Below are 18,524 nucleotides of genomic sequence, written 5' to 3'. Positions count from 1 at the left end.
ATCTGCACCTCCGTCCGCGTCTGCTTCTCCTTCCGTGATGTAGTTATTCACGGTGGGACGAACACGCAAGCTTATCGTGGACCTCGTCCCTCTTTCACTTCAATCCCACGAGATCCATCCTGATATTTTAGCGTCGTGGGTCTAGACCTGAGCGCGGTGCGTCGTGGGGGGATTGAGGGAGAATGAAAATCAGATCAAGGCGTGAGAGGGAGGCTGTTACGCACGGTGCGTGTCCGTCATGACGTCGTGAATTAGCTCAAGATTGTAGGGGGGTGGGAGGAAAAAGGAGGGGAGTTTGGTGAATCGCGGTTTCGTCGTTGACGGACTGCGTTTGTATATAGTGCATGTATATTTATATTTTCTACGTGTGTGTTCTTGATATTTGCTACCGCTGCCATGCGTAAGTGCAATACACGGCGGAGAAGCCGAGCGATTCGAATTTTGTAATAGTGTTTTACGCCGCCTGCACCTTTTATAGCAATTTAAAAAAAGATACAGCCATATAGTTGCTTGCAAAAGATGCATATTTGACCAAATAATCGGACACTGGGCTCCCTCTGACCTGTCCCGCCCGGAGGACGCGCCGCTATCTGGACTGTGCGCAACTCATAGTAAGTAGACATGCTAGAGCTATGCTACTGTAACAGGTCGTGATTTTACACTGTTCCCGACAGCCCACACGGAGGCTACGACCCTCGCCTGTTTATTTCTTTTTTTGGTGGGGTGGGGGGCGCATTTTCGACGGGCGCAAATTTAGTTCGGAGTTGCCCCCCTTCCCCAACCCCCCACCATCTGCAGGAAATCGCCACCATCCCGCTCGCTCCGCACCGACGGGATGGTGTTTCTACACCCTCCGAAACAACATGGAGACCTTGGAGGCAGGTGACATGTTAACATCAGCGGGCTACTTTTCGGATCCGTCCGGACCGGGGTGGTGGTGGTGGTGGTGATGGGGCGGGGGCGGTGCAAGGGGGACTGGAGGGTCTCGACGGTCGGCCTTTCTCTCGCAGGCCGTCGCGGATTCTCTTGTCAACAGCCGGCAAGTAACTACCGGCGGCATACGGTTGGTGGCAGCCTCGGCGTGACCCCCGCGTCTAGGTAGTTCAGGCCGTGTTTAACGGACATCGTGTGGCTCTGGTCCATGAATGCAGCACTTTGGTTTTTGCATTTTTTTTTTTGGAAATACATATGCTGCTTTCAACAACTGAGGTGCAGAAGTCAATCGGATCGGCCTGAAGGAAAACAGAACCTCCCGGGAGAAGCGTCTATGCAGCGTGCTCCTGCGTGTGGGGTGGGGGTGGGTGTGGGCTGAAAGCGTGAAAAGGCTGTTTTTGGAGCGGAGAATGCACTGTCCGTGGTGCTGAAGCCTTAATTGCATTTCAAGCTTGAGGCTATCCCCCCCCCCTTCCCCTCCATCCCCCCTCCCTCTCTCCCCCCTGTCTCCTCAGCTCCCATTGCAGTCACAATGCTGATGAAGTTGGGCCTATATACTCCCCTCACACACACTCAGTTTGTTATTGCTGACATTGACTCCTGCAGTCTTCTTCTTCTTCTTCTTCTTCGTTTCCCCTCCTTTGCTCATCCCACACACACATTCTCTCTCCCTCTCTCTCCATGGTGGTGTCTACTTCCAGCATGCTTCTTGTCAGTGAACTCTAAAAATACACTAGATAATGCCAGTGAAGTATTCAGCAGTTTGTCTGTCTTCCGCAAGCAAGCCTCTCTGCCATCTGTCTCCCCTACGCTTACATTGTTCACTGGCCAATGCATACACACACTAGCCCCTTAATGGCTTTTGGAGTTTATAGGTTTTGTCCTTCTGTGTTTTTGTCCCCATAAAACAATATTTATAATTAAAAGATTGCAAATGAGTAGTAAAATGAAGTGCATTATTGTTTTTGATGCAGTTTATTATTTGTCTCTGTGTGTTTTCTCCTGCCTGCGAAGCTCTCTAGCTCATGGGATTCCAGTCTTTTGATTTTTTTTTTTTTTTTTGTTGATTCACAAAGCATAGTTATTCTATGTGGTCATGAAATCTGCATGTGAAGCCGCCAGTGTGACAGAGTTATCTCACCATCCATGTAAAGCAGGCCAACCAACTTTATCACACAGGAGGGTAATGTTTACCTCAGGCAAAGAAATGATGCTTTCATTTCTGTTCGTGAGTAAAAAAAAGTACCAGGCACGTGAGGCCCGGTAACAAAAGAAAATAATATCACAATATTAATTTCTAACCATTAGTTAAAAATTGCATGCCCGCTTTGGTGTGGAAAATCACAATAAATCAATGTAGTCGGTCTTCATTCTACCCTCAATATAGTAATGTTAAGTATGATGCCATCAGTTTTCTATGTAATTTTCCACATAAAAATGAAGTTTTTACCAGTGGTGCATCAACCATTATGGTGAGTTGTCAGATTCTATTTTTTGGCTTTGTTACATTTTTAATGACAGTAAGTTGAATGAACAGTAAGTGACAACTAATAATGAGAGAGGTTTTTGATTGCAACCCTATTTTAGGGAATGAATCCAACTCATTTTCTTTATAGCAAATAGTCTCTTAAATGATGAATCTTTGATTTAAGACAGAAAAATCCATTGTGCTATTTCATAATAAGTCAATTCCCAATCCGATCACTGCCCAGCAATGGAGGAATTTATAGTGGAAATTCAAGTCCACGCGCAGGTTGTGAATATTTCTCAAAATATACTTTTTTTCTGTTGGCTGAAGTAATATGTATCTATCTGGATGTGCTAGATTGTTTACTTTGCGTGATCAGCCAAATACAGTATGTGAGAATATCTGTGCTATTTAAAAAAGGTATTTACTGACAGAGATGCAAATGTGCAAAATGGGTAGTTAATGAGCAGTGGAAAAATGTACAAGCACAAAAAGCTACTTTATACATTTTTAAGGTAAATACCAAAAGATCAGACACATTGAAATATTCATCAGTTGGGATGAATCAACCAAGTCAGTTAAAAATTAGCTGAAAGTACAAAAATAAGTAATAATCCAAATAAAACAAAAACAATACTGAACTAAAATTCATCAGTTGTCAAGCATAAAGAAGACTGAAATGACCTAAAACCTAGCCTTAAGTCACACCCAGTAAAAAGAAAGTGATATGTTAATATGTTCAATTATTTTTTTCTTGTTTGATGAGAACACTGCATCCTTTGCTATGGTTAACCTGTCACAGTCGCCTGGCTCAACACTACAAATTATTCAGTGACATCGCACTGAGAGTTTTTCAAGGTTATGTTTCATTGTGTCAAGACCAAGAAAAGATACCTATCATTCCTGCAGTATTTAGTTGGTATCTGTAGAAGAGACATGTCTGTAGAAGCAAACTTGAACCAAATACAAGAGGAAAGTTAATGTTTCTGGTTACACATATTTTTAGAAGCAAAACAGCACTTTTTGGAAAAAAAGGCACCTTTTATCTATTGTCAAAATTCATGTTTGGTCACGGTTTGGCTGTTCACCCTTTTAGCTTTGTCCTTAATTGCAGCCATCGCTTCAGTTGTCCTTGTGTTAACTGAAATGCACCCACTTATTGTTTTGTCTGATTTTAAATTTGACATTCTCTCATTATGCATATTTGATATTGTTTGATTTTTTATCCTTGTGGTTTCAGTTAGGTCTACACAGTTTATCTACACCAAAATTGGCTAATTATGACTCTTTATCTTTTGTTAAAGTTTTATCGTAAAATCCAGCATTTTCTGGTAAAAATTATACTGTGAAACAGAATGTTTTAAAAATAATGGGAAAATGCTTTGATTTCATGCCTTTATCACCTAAAAAAGAAAAACGTATCTGACAAAAAGCAAGAAACTAGTAAGCAATTGAAAATAAATGATCAATGAATAATCAGGATCTAGCTATGTATCTGTTTGTATGTATGTATGTATGTATGTATGTATGTATGTATGTATGTATGTATGTATGTATGTATGTATCTATCTATCTATCTATCTATCTATCTATCTATCTATCTATCTATCTATCTATCTATCTATCTATCTATCTATCTATCTATCTATCTATATTATCAATAAAATAATTAAAACTATTATCAATTGATTATTTAATTGATTATTAGATTATCACAGGTCATTATTTTCAGATTGCCCCACTTTCAGCAATAGATTAAATAACTTCTTAATTATGTTTTGTTAACTAAAACCTCTCAGGGTCTCCAACCATTGCTTGTATAGGGTGGGCATCAAACAACATCAGTGCTTCGCAATTGGAAGCCCCTTTGTCCCATCCATGAGCTTTTTCAAACACTTTTTTCTGTTCGCTGATGCACTCTGCAAAGGAACAGATATTTGCCACGGGGAAGTCAGCTGATGCCTTACATGCAAACCTTTGGAAATGGTTTGAAGCCAGCAGTTGAACCTGAGCTGTCTGTACTGAAAAACACAAATAGAAACAGAGCAGAGTGGATTCATACTGCTGCACAGTGAGGCCGCAGGCCCGGTTGACATGGGGAAAATTAATGTTGTGATTGTCCGAAGCCCCTTCTCTGGATATCAGTGTATTTCACAGCTCGGTAATTCTGTGTGGAAACAGAAAATACATTCACTAAGTGTGTTTCTAGTTTTACAAGGAAGAGTTTTATTACATTTTTATTTTGATGTTTATGAAAGGCAGGTGCATTCAACAAAGTAGAGAATCATTTCTGTATTTTTAAATTGGTAGTTTTGTGATATGGGTATTTTTTTTTGGAAATGTACACTGATTTTCTGGCAAAACTCTCTTGCTGACAAGAAATGACTCCTTTTTCTCCTCAAAACTGGTTGGCTATTTGCAGCTGATCTGGTAAATTGAGTGGGGGAAATGAGAAAAGTAAAAGAGAGGTTCGCAGTTTTTCTTAAGATGATTCACACCTTTCTCAATTTGACTTTTAAATTTCAATATTTCAGAAAATCAACTAAATGATATTTCAGTTAGATGATACTTACATTGCCTGGTTCACAGAAGAAGAAAATGGTGCATCTTTTGTTTTTTATGAGGAAAACAGTGAATTAGAAATGCATTAATCCTGCAGAATATTCTCTTGGTAACCTGTTTTTCTTTTTGTCTCCTGTTTCCCGTTCTACCCCCAAACCCCTAATTTTCCCTTCACAATCCTCTACCCCCCCACCCTCTTTCTCTCCTCCTTCTGTTTCAGATCCTGCGATGGCGCGGTTATTGTTTCTGATTATTCTGTATGCTCTTCCATCTCTTGTTGTGCCCATACATAATTCATCAGCTGGAGGTAATTTGTGTATATTTGAGCCCATGTGTGGGAATCTGTTTGGGTGTGAGCTCGCAATATGCAATAATGGACAGAAGTTTGTCCGCTGAGATTGCTAAGTGACCTGAATGAAGAGCTATGATTTGTGCAGTGAGGAAGGTGTCTGTTAAATTGACAATATGTCATGTTGCTGTCATAGCACTGCATTATCTGAAAGCAGACCATGTTTCCTTTTCCCCCTTCGTCCAGGCTGTGCCATCATCAGGCCACCGAGGGATGGGGGGATTCGCTACAGAGGCCTGACACAAGAGCAGGTACAAAAAATGCTGTTTCTATACCAGATGTAAGTCACGGGGTTCTGCATGTTTACTGAAAGCCTCTCTGAATAAGTAACAAAGTATTGGAGTCATTTTTACAACAGTCCCCCAAATCCCATTTGTAAGGCAACGGAGCAGAGCTAACAGGGGTCTCAAAAATTGCAAATATTCTGCATCAATCAAATATAGAAAAAGTAAATAAAAAAATTGAAAATAAGTTGCATATTACAAAAAAGACAGAAAAGGTGTTTGACAATCATATTATAAATAATGATAGCCAGTCAGTGCTTCATAGGATGTGGATAAGCTGAAGCAACAACGCAAAAGTGATACTTTCAAGCCGTGATAACATAATCTATAATCCACCACTACAGGGATGTTTTCATCACAGTTGGACACTATCAGTCTCTTCCAGCTCTTTCTTAGAGCAGAGTGGTCAACACTTAATGTTATGGAAATACTGTTTGAGAGAAGAGAAATCTGGGGAAATTATATAAACCTAGAAAACAAAGTATTTATGATATCAGAACATCGATTCCACCAGCCCTTTTTCATCCAGTCAAACTTAACATGAACATGAAACTGTATGTAAACACGGAACCTTTCAGAAGTACGACAAAAACTGTGTGAAGTTCATGTTATGGATAGCGGGCACTAGCATACATTACGCTAAGCTAACAAGCTGCTCATTACGGTAAGCTAACAAGCTGCTAATATTGGGTAGAAAAGTATATATATATATATATATATATATATATATATATATATACATTTTTAAGAAACTGTTACCTGTGAGCTCACCAAATGTAATCAATGATTTTACATAGACTTTCAGTGCAACAGCTTTACAATTTATGTTTTTAAATCATTCATATTGTCCCACTCTGTATATACCTTTAGTCTTAAGACAAAACCAAAAACGAATGCTAAGGTGCTTTCCACAAATGTCCTTTGTTTCCCAGCAGAAGAGGGGGCTTGTGACAAAATGCGACAGCCCATCATTTCAGACGAAATTACTCTGAAGATTTTTTGCTTGTAGCACTTTACTGTCAGAAGCGTATGGCAGTATTGTCACGGGCAATAAGAGGATGGAACCCGAGTGAATGATGAGAGAGCGTCACTAACGCTGTAATTACTGTCTCTGCCTCACTCTTCAGATCCGCATCGTGCAGATCCTGCCAGTGGATTATGAAATCGAGTATATTTGCAGAGGTAACCGGGTGATTGTTGGTCCCAAGGTCAGGAAGTGTTTACCCAACGGCACATGGACGGACATATCGCAACACAGCAGATGCTGTAAGTCATTTTTAGGGACAGTTGTCATCCCTTTTTTTCCAAAGCAGTATTACAACAAGACGGTTATGTTTGTCAGCCACTTTTCTATGCTTCTGTTTGCATCAATATAGAAACTTTACTGATCATATACTGCAAGTAAATGTGTTACCAGGTAGAGATGTGTGTTTTTTCCATTATGGGTCAATTGCTATGTTTGAATGCAGGTTGTTGTAAGGTTGTGAAACTTTACTGATCATATACTGCAAGTAAATGTGTTACCAGGTAGAGATGTGTGTTTTTTCCATTATGGGTCAATTGCTATGTTTGAATGCAGGTTGTTGTAAGGTTGTTTTGTCTATTGACAAAAATGATACTTTGTGATTAGAAAAAGCTAACAATATTCGATGCTGATATTATGTTCTGAAGTAATGCCAGCTAACCAAAGACTGTACAATGTGACATTTCAATGTGTTTTGACATGAATATTTTGTGGGTGTAATGTTGGGAGTTTGGCAGGACACCAGTGCTAACCAGTGTTATTTTCAACGTCAACCTGATTTTCATTTGCAGCAAAGTTTCCATGTTGGTTCAACTCTTTTTGTGTGTCAAACCTTCCATTGTGTAAAGTTTAAATGCTGCTCAAATGTATCAAAACACACCTTTATAATAAAACCCCTTAATTTGACAATCATCAACTATTAATCACCTGTAAATTTCCAAGCAATTTTAAAGGCTCTTATCTTAAAAAAATCACATTAGAGGGAATTAGTTGGTTATAAATACTAACAAATGAAGTAAAGTAGGTAATTTTCAATGTTTATAAAATAATGCCCTGGTATAAGAGTGTGACCTTTTCAATTGTTTTCAAGTGTTTACAAAAAACAAAGCAAAACAGGAGGTTCATGGGAATAAATTGGAAAAACTGCCCAGATGTGTGAATGAGAGAGTGAATGGTTGTCTGTCCCCATATGTGGCCCTGCGATCGACTGGTGACTGGTCCAGGGCGTACGCCGCCCCTCACCCAGTGACAACGACAATAGGCTCCAGCATCCCTGTGACCCTAAGTATGGGAAAAGCAGTAGACAATAGATGTATGGATGGATGGATGAAATTATTAACAAATGTGCTAAATTCAATAATTCTATAAGATTTAAAGCTGTGTCTCAATTTAATTTGGTTTGCTGTGCTTTATTCAGCTATCTTTGCCCACAGACCAGTTTCACCTTCCTGAATAGTGAAATTTCTATTCAGATCACATCCATGGTCCCTCTGCAAATACTGAGAACAAGGCCAGTGATCCAATAAAATCCCAGTTATATTCTGATTATAACTCTGCTTTCTGTTCTTTTGGTTTGTATTCAACATCAGTGGAATTTGTTGTTTTTTTTTCCCCCCAAGAGAATACTCTCTAAAGCAGGATTTTCGTTTTCTCTGTCTTATGTAAGAGCAAAAGCTGCAATGTGCAGATTGGAGTTTTATAATGTGCTTACATGCTGGAAGGAAGGTTCGCAGAATCATATTAAAGCCACTTTCAAGCAAAAATCAGAAAGACAAATACCAAACCATAGCAGGCTTGTAACATTTCAAGTTAACAGGAGAAAGATAGGGCAACAGTAAGTTTAAATGTAACTTAATTTATTCCTTACTGCAATTTACTAAATGTCTTTATTAATGTCAGAAGGCTCAAATTTGATTATCTCTATTATTTTTCGGGTAAAATTTTTGAGATAATTCATGGCATTAATTGATTTAGAGAAGGATCACGCAGATGCTGATGCAGGGAATACATACTTTAAACATTGATATTCTGTTTTAAGGGCAGCCTTTCAAACATGGACTGTTTTGACGAGTTCCCTTTGAGGCTGGATTTGTTATTCTATTCAGATACTGGGTATTCAGAGAGCGCCACTGACTGCAAAGAATTACATTCCAATCAAAAAATAAGAAGACGTAATTACTGAATATGACAATAAGAAAAAGAGAACCAATATCCTCTCTTTTTCGAAATATAATAACAACTGCCGCAAGACTAGATCATTCAAGATGACTGCACACCGACTCTATAAGACTGCAGTCTGATGATGAGTAATTACAAATGTATGCCAGGTCAGGGAACTAAGGCTGTGTTTCATCCTGCAGGGCTGATTCCTCCACTCTGCAAACTCACTTGCTTTAAAAATTATGGCTTCTGAGCACGGCTTGTTTGCAAAGCCTTTCAGTATCATTTATTGGTGGTGCCACGTGCGTGTCAACAAGATGGATGATTCTCAAGGGAACGCATAAACACCTGATTGCACAGACGTTAAATTAAAACTGTCTTTGATTATTGGATTGTTAAGTTCATAAAAATTTCAAAAAAACTCTGACTCACATGTTGCTTAAACACTAGCTATAGGTGAAAAATGAAAAGAAAACAAAGAAACAATAACAATGCCCACAGACTTGTTATCTCAAGTTACTTTGCACTTATTTTATGACAACACCTTAGACTTGGCGAACAGTCTCACTGCATAGCAACAAAAAATGTGTTCCCATCAGGGACTGCTGCCTAGATCCAGCTTCACCATAACACAAAATCCATTTCAACTGAAAAATGTGCGCAGATAAATTTGCCTTATCTGCCCTACTTTGAAAAAGTGTTCATGAGTGAGGACGTTTAAACTTTGTCAAATATAGAGGGCAAGCTATGTGCTTGCCTGTTTACATCTCTCTGGTGGCAGATCGGCACAGGGGTCAGCAATGTCACATCACAAGTTTTTCCCAAAGTAAGATTTTGTAACCCCATGGCATCCCTGAATATACGTAGAGTGGCTCAGTTGGTAGACCGGGTGTCCCTCCGATCAGGAAGTTGGTGGTTTGATTCCCGGCTCTTCCTGTCGGCCTGCCAAGGACACTTTTCCTTGGCCAAGACATTGAGAACATCCATTTGCCCCTGTTGTTTTGGTTTGAGCCTTGCATGGCAGCTCTGGCCATCAGTGTGTGTCTTTGTGTGTGCTTGGGTGTAAAGTGCTTTTCAGCTGCAAGGTGATGGCAGCGGTACAACAGTGGAGACCAATTACATAATAGACAGAATTAGCAATAAATTAATATTTTTTGGTATTTCATTGTGTCCTACTCTTACTTCTCATTTGTTTAGTACCTTGATGAAAAGCCCCAAATAATTTATGTATCACTTGTTATTATTACTATTTGTGCTTGCTGGCTAAAATGGATATGATACATTTTTATGAATGACTGTATCTTAATATAAAAGGTGTTTCTGTCAGTGAACACATAATGTTATAACTCATCAGGAGCTGCGTGTCGTACTGCTGCGCTCACTGCCGATTGTTTTGATTCTGGAGTTCTTACATTTCGATTCAGCCTCACTGGTCTTGCAGTGTTTATCTTTCTTATTTTCAAGTCATACGTCCCTCGACCATGTCAGCACCTCGCTGGAGACCACGGCTTTGGACCGTTTACAATCAGATGCTTTTTTGAGTTTATCTAACCCAAAAAATAGCCCGTTAATCATCTGTCACTTAGTGTAATGGTATTAACCAAACATTTAAAGCAAAATAGAATCAGTTAATATCAAGTCTACGGGGCTACTAAAACAAATTTTTCCTCTGCAAGCTCCTGTTTGTTACAGTGTTATTTCTATGTTTAAATTGTGTCTTAATCGAGCTCTTTAATGGAATCTTTACTAAACTTAGCTAATCCACAACATTAGCCTGAATCTGTTTTGCTTTAAATGTTTGGCAAGTTGCTAGCCCAGGGGTGGGCAATTATTTTGGCTGGCAGGCCACATTTTGTATTTATTTTTATGTGCGGGCAAACTAGGTATCATGTAAATTGAAGAAAATTGAAATAGCAATTTAAATATTAATATTCTTTGGTATTTTATTTCAACGTTAAAATCATTAAAGGTCATATAAATGTACCGACATTATTTTGTATGTAATCATCCATACAAAATTAAACAAAAGGAAAAAATAAAGAGGTTCTAAATTCAATATCGATTGAAAATACTGTTTAAAATAGTCAAAGAAAATAGTTTGGTGGGCCGGATGCGGCCCGCGGGACGTAAAATGCCCAGGTCTGCGCTAGCCTGTCCTTTACTACCTCTGATAAAAATGCCGTCACAACACTGAAACCTCCTTTTTTTATTTAGGACCTTTTTCTAACTGTGTCCTCCTCTTGGTGGCCAGTGTTGCTGTGCCCTCGGGTGTGGACGTCGCTGGAGAACGGCCGGGTGACAGCAAAGCCTCCTGGGCCGCCGGTAGAAGGCACAGTGCTCCATTACAGCTGCCACGCTGGCTTCATCCTGGAGGGCAGAAACATCAGCCATTGCACTAAGCTGGGCAAGTGGGATGCCCCGAAACCCACCTGCCTCTGTGAGTTCCTCAGCACATTAAGGAAGATCAGATTATATATTGAGAGTCCACTGACAGAAAAATCAAATGAATGAGGCTGTTTACAGGAACTGACAATTTAAAGATTGCTACATTAATAATTCATGTACCATGTATCTGATGAAGTACAAACATTACAGGGTGAAGCCAATGACACAATGATGTTCACGTCCACATTTGAATCCCCTTGAAAATAAAATAATTTAGTCAGATATTCCCTAAAGCAAGTCATAAAAAGCTACTAATTGGAAGATTAGGAAGTTATGAAATTTACATGATTGGTTAGTAGTAGAACCTTCTCTTAGTTGGACTTCAATGGCATCCTCATATGATTCTCGGGAAAACATAAAAGGAGACTTTTCCACAAAATACATTTTGGCCTTTGAAAGTGTATTACCTTAAGCAACAGTGCAGGTACGCAGGGATAATCTGTGGTGGTGGTGAGTGTGAGGGTGGCAGGCCACATGCTATACAACCACTGCATACTTTCTAAAAGGATTTACAGCACAGTAATATGAGTAATGTCAGTATTGACAAGAGTGAGCCAATGTGAATTCCTTTCATAATGAGACAAATGCAAGGCATGAATGCCTTCGTTTGATATAAATAGATGTACTACTGAGTTTGTGCCCTGTAACAAGAAATTTTACTACAGTCTAATCCATTCTAGTGCCATGACATTATTTTTTAACCAATATCTGACCTTTTATAATCAGAACTATTATGCTGAAAAACAAACTGAAATTTTGATTTTGTTCGATGCAGTTAATGTAAATACATTTCCTGAATGTTTCTGTGTCACTGAAACATATTCTTCAACCTTTACCCTCTCTATATATTAATAATATAGATATATAATAATAATAATAATAATGATAGCATGATATATATGATAATTTATATGATATATGAAATATAATATTCAGTTATTTCTTAATTTCAATTACTTTTCAAAATATCTGCCTTTTGGTAGTTTTGGCATGCTAAATGATATTTGGCAGATATTTGAATGCTATTACTTTTACTTACTTTTATCTCAATAAATAAACATTTCGTTTTTTTCATTACACATTGCTTTCTCAGTACCCACATTGAGCCTCAAAAATAGAGCCCGTACTGCTTTAAAGATGACGGATAATTACAAACACCGCAGTCCCAATGGTGAAGAGGTGTTGCTAGGCACTAAATCGTCCAACCAATCAGAGAGAAATCCACAAAGAGATGTCTACTGTGTTGGCAAGGACAGGTAAATGAGATGATTGGCTGAATCCAAGTCAAAAATGGGATGGCCTAGTTTAAATTGCACACAAGATAAAGATGACATGGTGAAATGGTATAAAATGGGGATGTAACAGCTGGCATTTCATCTGTCTGAATGGATTTGTTCAAATTAGTACAAATAAATTAGTATTTAAGAAAAAACCCAGATGAATCAAAGAACACTAAAGGAGATTGCCAAGTCATTATTAAATGTTGGCATGGCAACCAGTAGAGTTGCTATGGGAATGGTGGTATTAAAAAGGATGAAAGTGGAATTTTCAGCACATTTGGTGCCTAAATGTAGACACTTTCATCTACCAGTAATAAAATAAATATTGAGAAATGTTCATTCATATGTATTAACTTACTCTAACACTTGAATTTTATGACATCTCTGCATACTATTTCTGGGAAACCATCTATTTATAAACGTTTGTGATATTTCATAGGCATTCCTGTGAAGAATTACATAATACCTGCCACAGTTCTTGGCAAACTTGAGTGCTCAGCACAAACCCACTTCCAGCCTTTTGAACTTGAATTACAAAAAAAAACAAACAAACTGCTTTTCACAACAGTATCGTGTTACTGCCACCTAGTGGACAGAAATCACTTGCGTCTCAAAGCGCCGCTGCACCATGTACAGTATCTCTGCAAAATGATCTAAATCTAAAATGGTGAATATTTTGGTTCAAAACATAGCAACTTTTGTCTTCTTCAAGGCTGAGACTGACATAGAAGTATCCACATATTTATTTGGATTCTTTAAAGTATGTATTCATTATTTCATATAAATGAAATATGCAATAACTCTTTTTAACCTTTTTCTTTTTCCATTTTTCCATTCTCTGCCAAAGATGACAGAAACTACACAGGTAAGTTTTTTTTTGTTTTTTTAATACTCCTCTATTTCTACGTACATACATATTCCTACAACATATTTAACAGCAGCCCCATTCTGTCTACAGTCTTGAGCTGTCTTTATAATACACAAGAGGGCAGCAGAGATCTTCTAGAAAATGTTAGACTGGGCCTTAAGCTTTGGGGTTCCCAAGCCTGTGACCCTTACAAGTGCCAGGGTCTTAAGCTTTGGGGTTCCCAAGCCTGTGACCCTTACAAGTGCCAGGGTCTGTAAATTTACACTAGCTATCTCATTAACACATTAAATGATTTAGATTGTGCAAAGTTTGATAATGAGTTGAGATTGAAACACACTACCATTCAGCACACACCCAAAAAGTCCTAAATATATTTCTCATTCTGGTATACGAAAGGTAAATTAATTCCTTATTTCAATATACTTTTAGGAATCATCTCATAACCCCACTGTCTGATATTGTTTCCCCTCTTCCTCCCCAAATAAAGGGGTTTATGAATCCAACTTTCATATTAGTTTTGTGTGAATTGAGGTTTTCGGTTTAAACTCCCACACCAGCACAAGATCTCTGACTTGGCGGGAAAAGAAGCTCTTCCAACAAATGGTCTAATTCAAGACAATATTTTCTTGTTCTTCCATCTTTCTTGGACAGATAAATTGTGAAAATATGACTCAATTTTCATATCGACTGTCAGAAAACGTTTGTAGTACAAGGTTTCCTGCAGTTACTGGAGGTAGTACAGATATATTTTGAATACTTTAGATTGTATTATTGTTGCATTGAATACTGTGATACATTTTCTGAATACACTCAATTGCAATTTGAGCTTTTGAATAACAAGATCATGGCTGCCAAACTCACGGACTCTGATTTCTCACAAATAATTTTGAAAATTACAAATGCCCGAGTACTTGTCAAATGTGATACGATAGGATAGGACAGGATAGGATAGGTTACGATGAATATCTGGTTTGTGAATGTGAAAAAAAAAAAAAGATTGAAAATTCATCTATGGAGATGTAAAATTGATCGGTTATAAAATAAATAAATAAAAACTCCTCAGAACAGACAATGTATAAGTTAAAAAAAAGACACCAGCCAATTTAATTTTTTAAACTTCAGACCTGCATTATATGCTGATCTGAAAACCCCTTGCGATCAGTGATTGGATTATCTCACATCAAACCAAATATAATGCTCTCCATCGTCATAGAAATAATTAGGCCTCTGAAACTTGTGACTTGGATTATTTTCCTCATTGCCTTGGTTGAGGCTTTGGGTTTGTCATCGTGCAGATATTAATTTAGCTAAATGAGAAATATCTTGCTTATACATCCTAAGCCTACAAGGGGGTCTGATAACAGTGGCTGCCACAGAGGTTGTTGTGTAATAATATCTGTATTTTCAGTAGATGATTACCCCACATGAGTTACTGCTGCAGGAAAGCCTCGCCCTTTTGCACACTTTGGAATCAGTCAGACACTGAATCATAGTCATGCTGCAGCTCTCGAAAGCCTCAAAACACTGGGGAGTTTCTCTTGTGAATTACACTTTCTACCGATAACCACATTTTCTCGCAACACATTTATGTGCAAAACCCACAGATTATGATGATGTAAACTTTTTCGCATGACCTGTTTGTCAAACGCATGATTAACAGACAGCAACAGAGGATCAGTTTCCTCAAATAGACATTTCCATCTTCTGTCTAAACACTAACCTCCTCCTGGCTCTGCTGTCTCTTTCACACTCCACTCCATGTGCCATCACCACCCACTTACTGCCTCCTCAGCAGGAGAAAGGTTAATACCCTGCTCCTGTCTGTGTCTGCTCTAGCTTGTATGTGAGCATGTCGGTGTGTTCACAATCTGTACGAGCTGCAGTTGGGGGGTTGCATCTCTGCTTTCTAAATTCTGCTGTCTAACCAGAGCAGGTAATCAGTCAACAATCACCACATAACTAACTGAAACACTCTCCATTTAAACAGCCAAAATGAAAAAAAGTCCATTTTACATTTTCCCACTAAACGAGACATGCAATTTCTGGTTATCTCCGAGCGACAGACTATTGGAATTCAAAAATTTAAATGTGAGGATTTTTCTATTTTGTCTTTTTTTCTTATCACTATTTGCAAAACGAATTGACGTGGCAAACTGTAACCTCTTTCTTTGTCAAAAAATCTGATTACACCTATTTTTACGTTTAATTTTCAATAATTGTCCTGGCAGCAGTGTAGTTGATAACAAACAATGAACCGTCCACTGTAAATAGTGTGGAGAAACTGTATTTAGCTGTACAGTATCCATACAGTATATTGGTATGTACTCTCACTCAAGTTTTACAGAGGCAGGGGTGGTTTTTCGTTCAAACTAAGCAGACGGTGTAAGAAAAATACTAATTAAAATGCATCAATCCAAACTACTCAAACAAATGTTTTAGATCAATAATAGAGGACTAGATAATATTTACATGGAGCCGTATCGCAGCTAGACAGCCATGTTATAAGATACAGGCTATGAGATTGGTTAAATGCAGGCTGTGAATTTCACAAAATAGGAGAGAAAAGTCACAGTAGCTGAAAATTGTATTTTTGCTCACTAATGATAGTTTTTGATTTGACTGTTTGAGAAATCCTCCCAAAATACAAATATTAAAGTTTAAATGTATAATTTCTGGCCGAGAACCAGTAATTGTCTTTTGCATTGTTTATCTCTCCTCTTGTCTAAATCAAAATTTTTTAACCTCCAGAGAATGAGCTGTTGTTTGTTCTGCCTTTCTAATTTCCATCTACCTATTTTAGGCTCAGCAGGCACAAATTAAATCTAAAAACAACAAATGCACTATTTGGGGAACTTTTTTTCTCTTTTTTTTTCCCTTTATATAACTGTCACTTTGAACCATTACTAATAACCAATTTAGTAATGTAAATCAAGATTCATTTTCCAACACCCCTACACAAGTATTGCACTGAACACATCATTAGAGCGTCATTTGAAGAAACAACATAGTCTGCTCTTACCACAGATGAAAAGAGGGAACCCAAAGTGTTTTTTTTTGCAACACAAGAAAGCAGAGGCTTGAGGTAGAATCAAAAACAGAATTTGATGATGGCTCAGGTTTCCCTTGAGAAGAGCAGCAGTTCTCTATCAGAACCAGTCAGGATAATCAGTTGTGTATCTGTGTTCCAAAAATCAATTTCTCTGAGTGGAGAATTAAATGACGTAATGTATATGTCTTTTCTGAAGCACTCAAAAATCCACCCAACATGACATTATAATATATAATATCTGAACTGTTTTTTACCTATCCTTTTTGTCCACTGAGGAGGCAAATGTTAAATTCATCCAAGAGCTGGTTTAACATGAAATGCTCTACAGATTTTGAAGAATTAATTGAGATGTACGAGACAATAACTGTGTCTGCAAAAGTTCTCATCCATCCAGGTCATGGTCAGTCATTGTCGAATCACATCGTGGCAACTGAATTTGATTTCTGTCCTTACCATTACTACTTTTTGTACTCTTTACTGACAGCCCTTGTGCACGTTTTCTTAAAATATACATTATATTGGCTGATACATCATTAAGTATATATAGTTTTTCGCTCCAGCCCTGGCAACCTGTAAAAAAATAGGTGGACTGTCACAAAAAATTTTGGGATATTTGAAAGATGCAGGATTACTGAATGTCAGAATGCACAAGGTCTAAGAGCTATCCCTAAGCTGGGTATTCAAAAAAAGACTGAGCATTCATTTTGTTCACTCTCACGTATGTGAGTTGTGCACATGCCGAGCTTAATATTGAAGGCTGGTATTTCTTATTAAAAGAAAATCATCATGTTTTTGCATAATATATTGTTTTTACCATGCTATTCAATATTAAAGAACAATGTAAAGCGATGCGGTGGAGGAAGGGTATATTTACAGTTCAGTGGACCAATCAATAAACATTCTTAACATGCCACCTACCCTGCTGATGCTCAGGCATGATATATTAGTCCAATATCTGGTTATCGGAAAACTAGATTGTGTGGAGCTTCTGGACAGTCGTGTCATGTTAAGACTATCTCAGTTTGAGCTCACGCCCCTATAAGCTTTTCTCCCTCCATGACTGATGGAAATGTACAACCATGGTCTCAGCATACGCCTTGTTCATCTGTACATAATAAGCAAAGTCACATAATCGCAAGGAATCCATTTAGCTCTATGACTAAATATCTGATAGCCTGTGTTAGACTTGTAGAGTCAACATGTTTTTGATTCAGATTGTTTTGTCAGTGAGTTTTCACAGTGATTTGATTGCTCCCCAAATGAAATGTGTTCTGCAGGTGGAAGACAATTTATTCTAGCACTTGTGATAAAAAATGAGAACATTCAACATCATAAATGCATTTACCAAGAGGAAAACAGGCCATTATCCTGAAGGATACCCTGCATGTAAAATGCAGACACATGCATATATATAGTGCGGGCCCTCATTAAACTGGCTTTGCCATGGCCATCATCTTTGCTGTGGTTGTAGGGGATATTACCCCTCATCTTTCCCAAAGCCTTTAACTCTTTCCGGAAAACATTTTTCAAAGCTGCAAAATAACATTTGACAAGAATCCTCACACATGGGATATTTGGTTCCATGGACATCCTTTCTAAGGAACACATCAAAAGAAATACCAAAGCTTCTAGTGCAAGACAAAAAAAAGTTGTCGCCTCATTCATCTCTGCTTTATAATTCCTTTAAGATTGATTACTTTCATCAAAAACCCACAGCCAATTGGAAGGGCTTGCACAATACATTTCTCAGAACCAGACCCAACTCAACCTCAAACACAACTTGAAGTCTGACAAGGAAAACTATTCACACAGACAGTGTGGATTCCCATTAAAACATCTAATCTCGTGTTTATTTCACTTGCGATCAAATATCCTTTTGATTGCACTGTTGATAGATTTGTTGGCAAATCCATTTTTTGATTGCAAAGGATCCAATTGTGATATTATCTTTTACAGAATATTGTACTGAAAAGCTTGAGCAGCTGTTGTGTTTCTGAGTTTTATCATCCCCCCTTGACAGCTTACATCCGTGTAATATTGCTCTGTCTTCTTCTATTTTTAAATTACGGTTTTGTAATTTAGTTTTTTAAGCACTTGAGATA

The 18,524-nt window shown here is 38.0% G+C and overlaps 1 protein-coding gene across 2 annotated transcripts in view; it reads left to right on the top strand.

Annotated features, from left to right (window-relative positions):
• Positions 1-482: 482 nt before the first annotated feature.
• gabbr1a (gamma-aminobutyric acid (GABA) B receptor, 1a) overlaps positions 483-18,524 on the top strand; it is a 76,701-nt gene continuing 58,659 nt past the window's right edge. The window contains exons 1-6 of one of the 2 annotated variants that reach the window (XM_086153583.1): positions 483-611; positions 5,184-5,270; positions 5,499-5,563; positions 6,724-6,862; positions 11,032-11,217; positions 13,353-13,370. In XM_086153583.1, coding sequence (XP_086009709.1) covers positions 5,192-5,270; positions 5,499-5,563; positions 6,724-6,862; positions 11,032-11,217; positions 13,353-13,370 — 487 coding nt within the window. In that variant the 5' untranslated portion in view covers positions 483-611; positions 5,184-5,191. Of the gene's footprint in view, positions 612-717; positions 879-5,183; positions 5,271-5,498; positions 5,564-6,723; positions 6,863-11,031; positions 11,218-13,352; positions 13,371-18,524 lie in introns of those variants that run through there. The other variant, XM_086153582.1, reaches the window with a different exon arrangement.

The sequence above is a fragment of the Fistularia commersonii genome, chromosome 10, assembly GCF_037954325.1.
Source record: "Fistularia commersonii isolate RoL2024-O1a breed Wild chromosome 10, RoL_Fcom_v1.0, whole genome shotgun sequence".
In the NCBI taxonomy this organism is placed as follows: Eukaryota; Metazoa; Chordata; class Actinopteri; order Syngnathiformes; family Fistulariidae; genus Fistularia; species Fistularia commersonii.
Note: the sequence above shows the minus strand (reverse complement) of the source record. Positions and strands in the feature narration are given on the sequence as shown.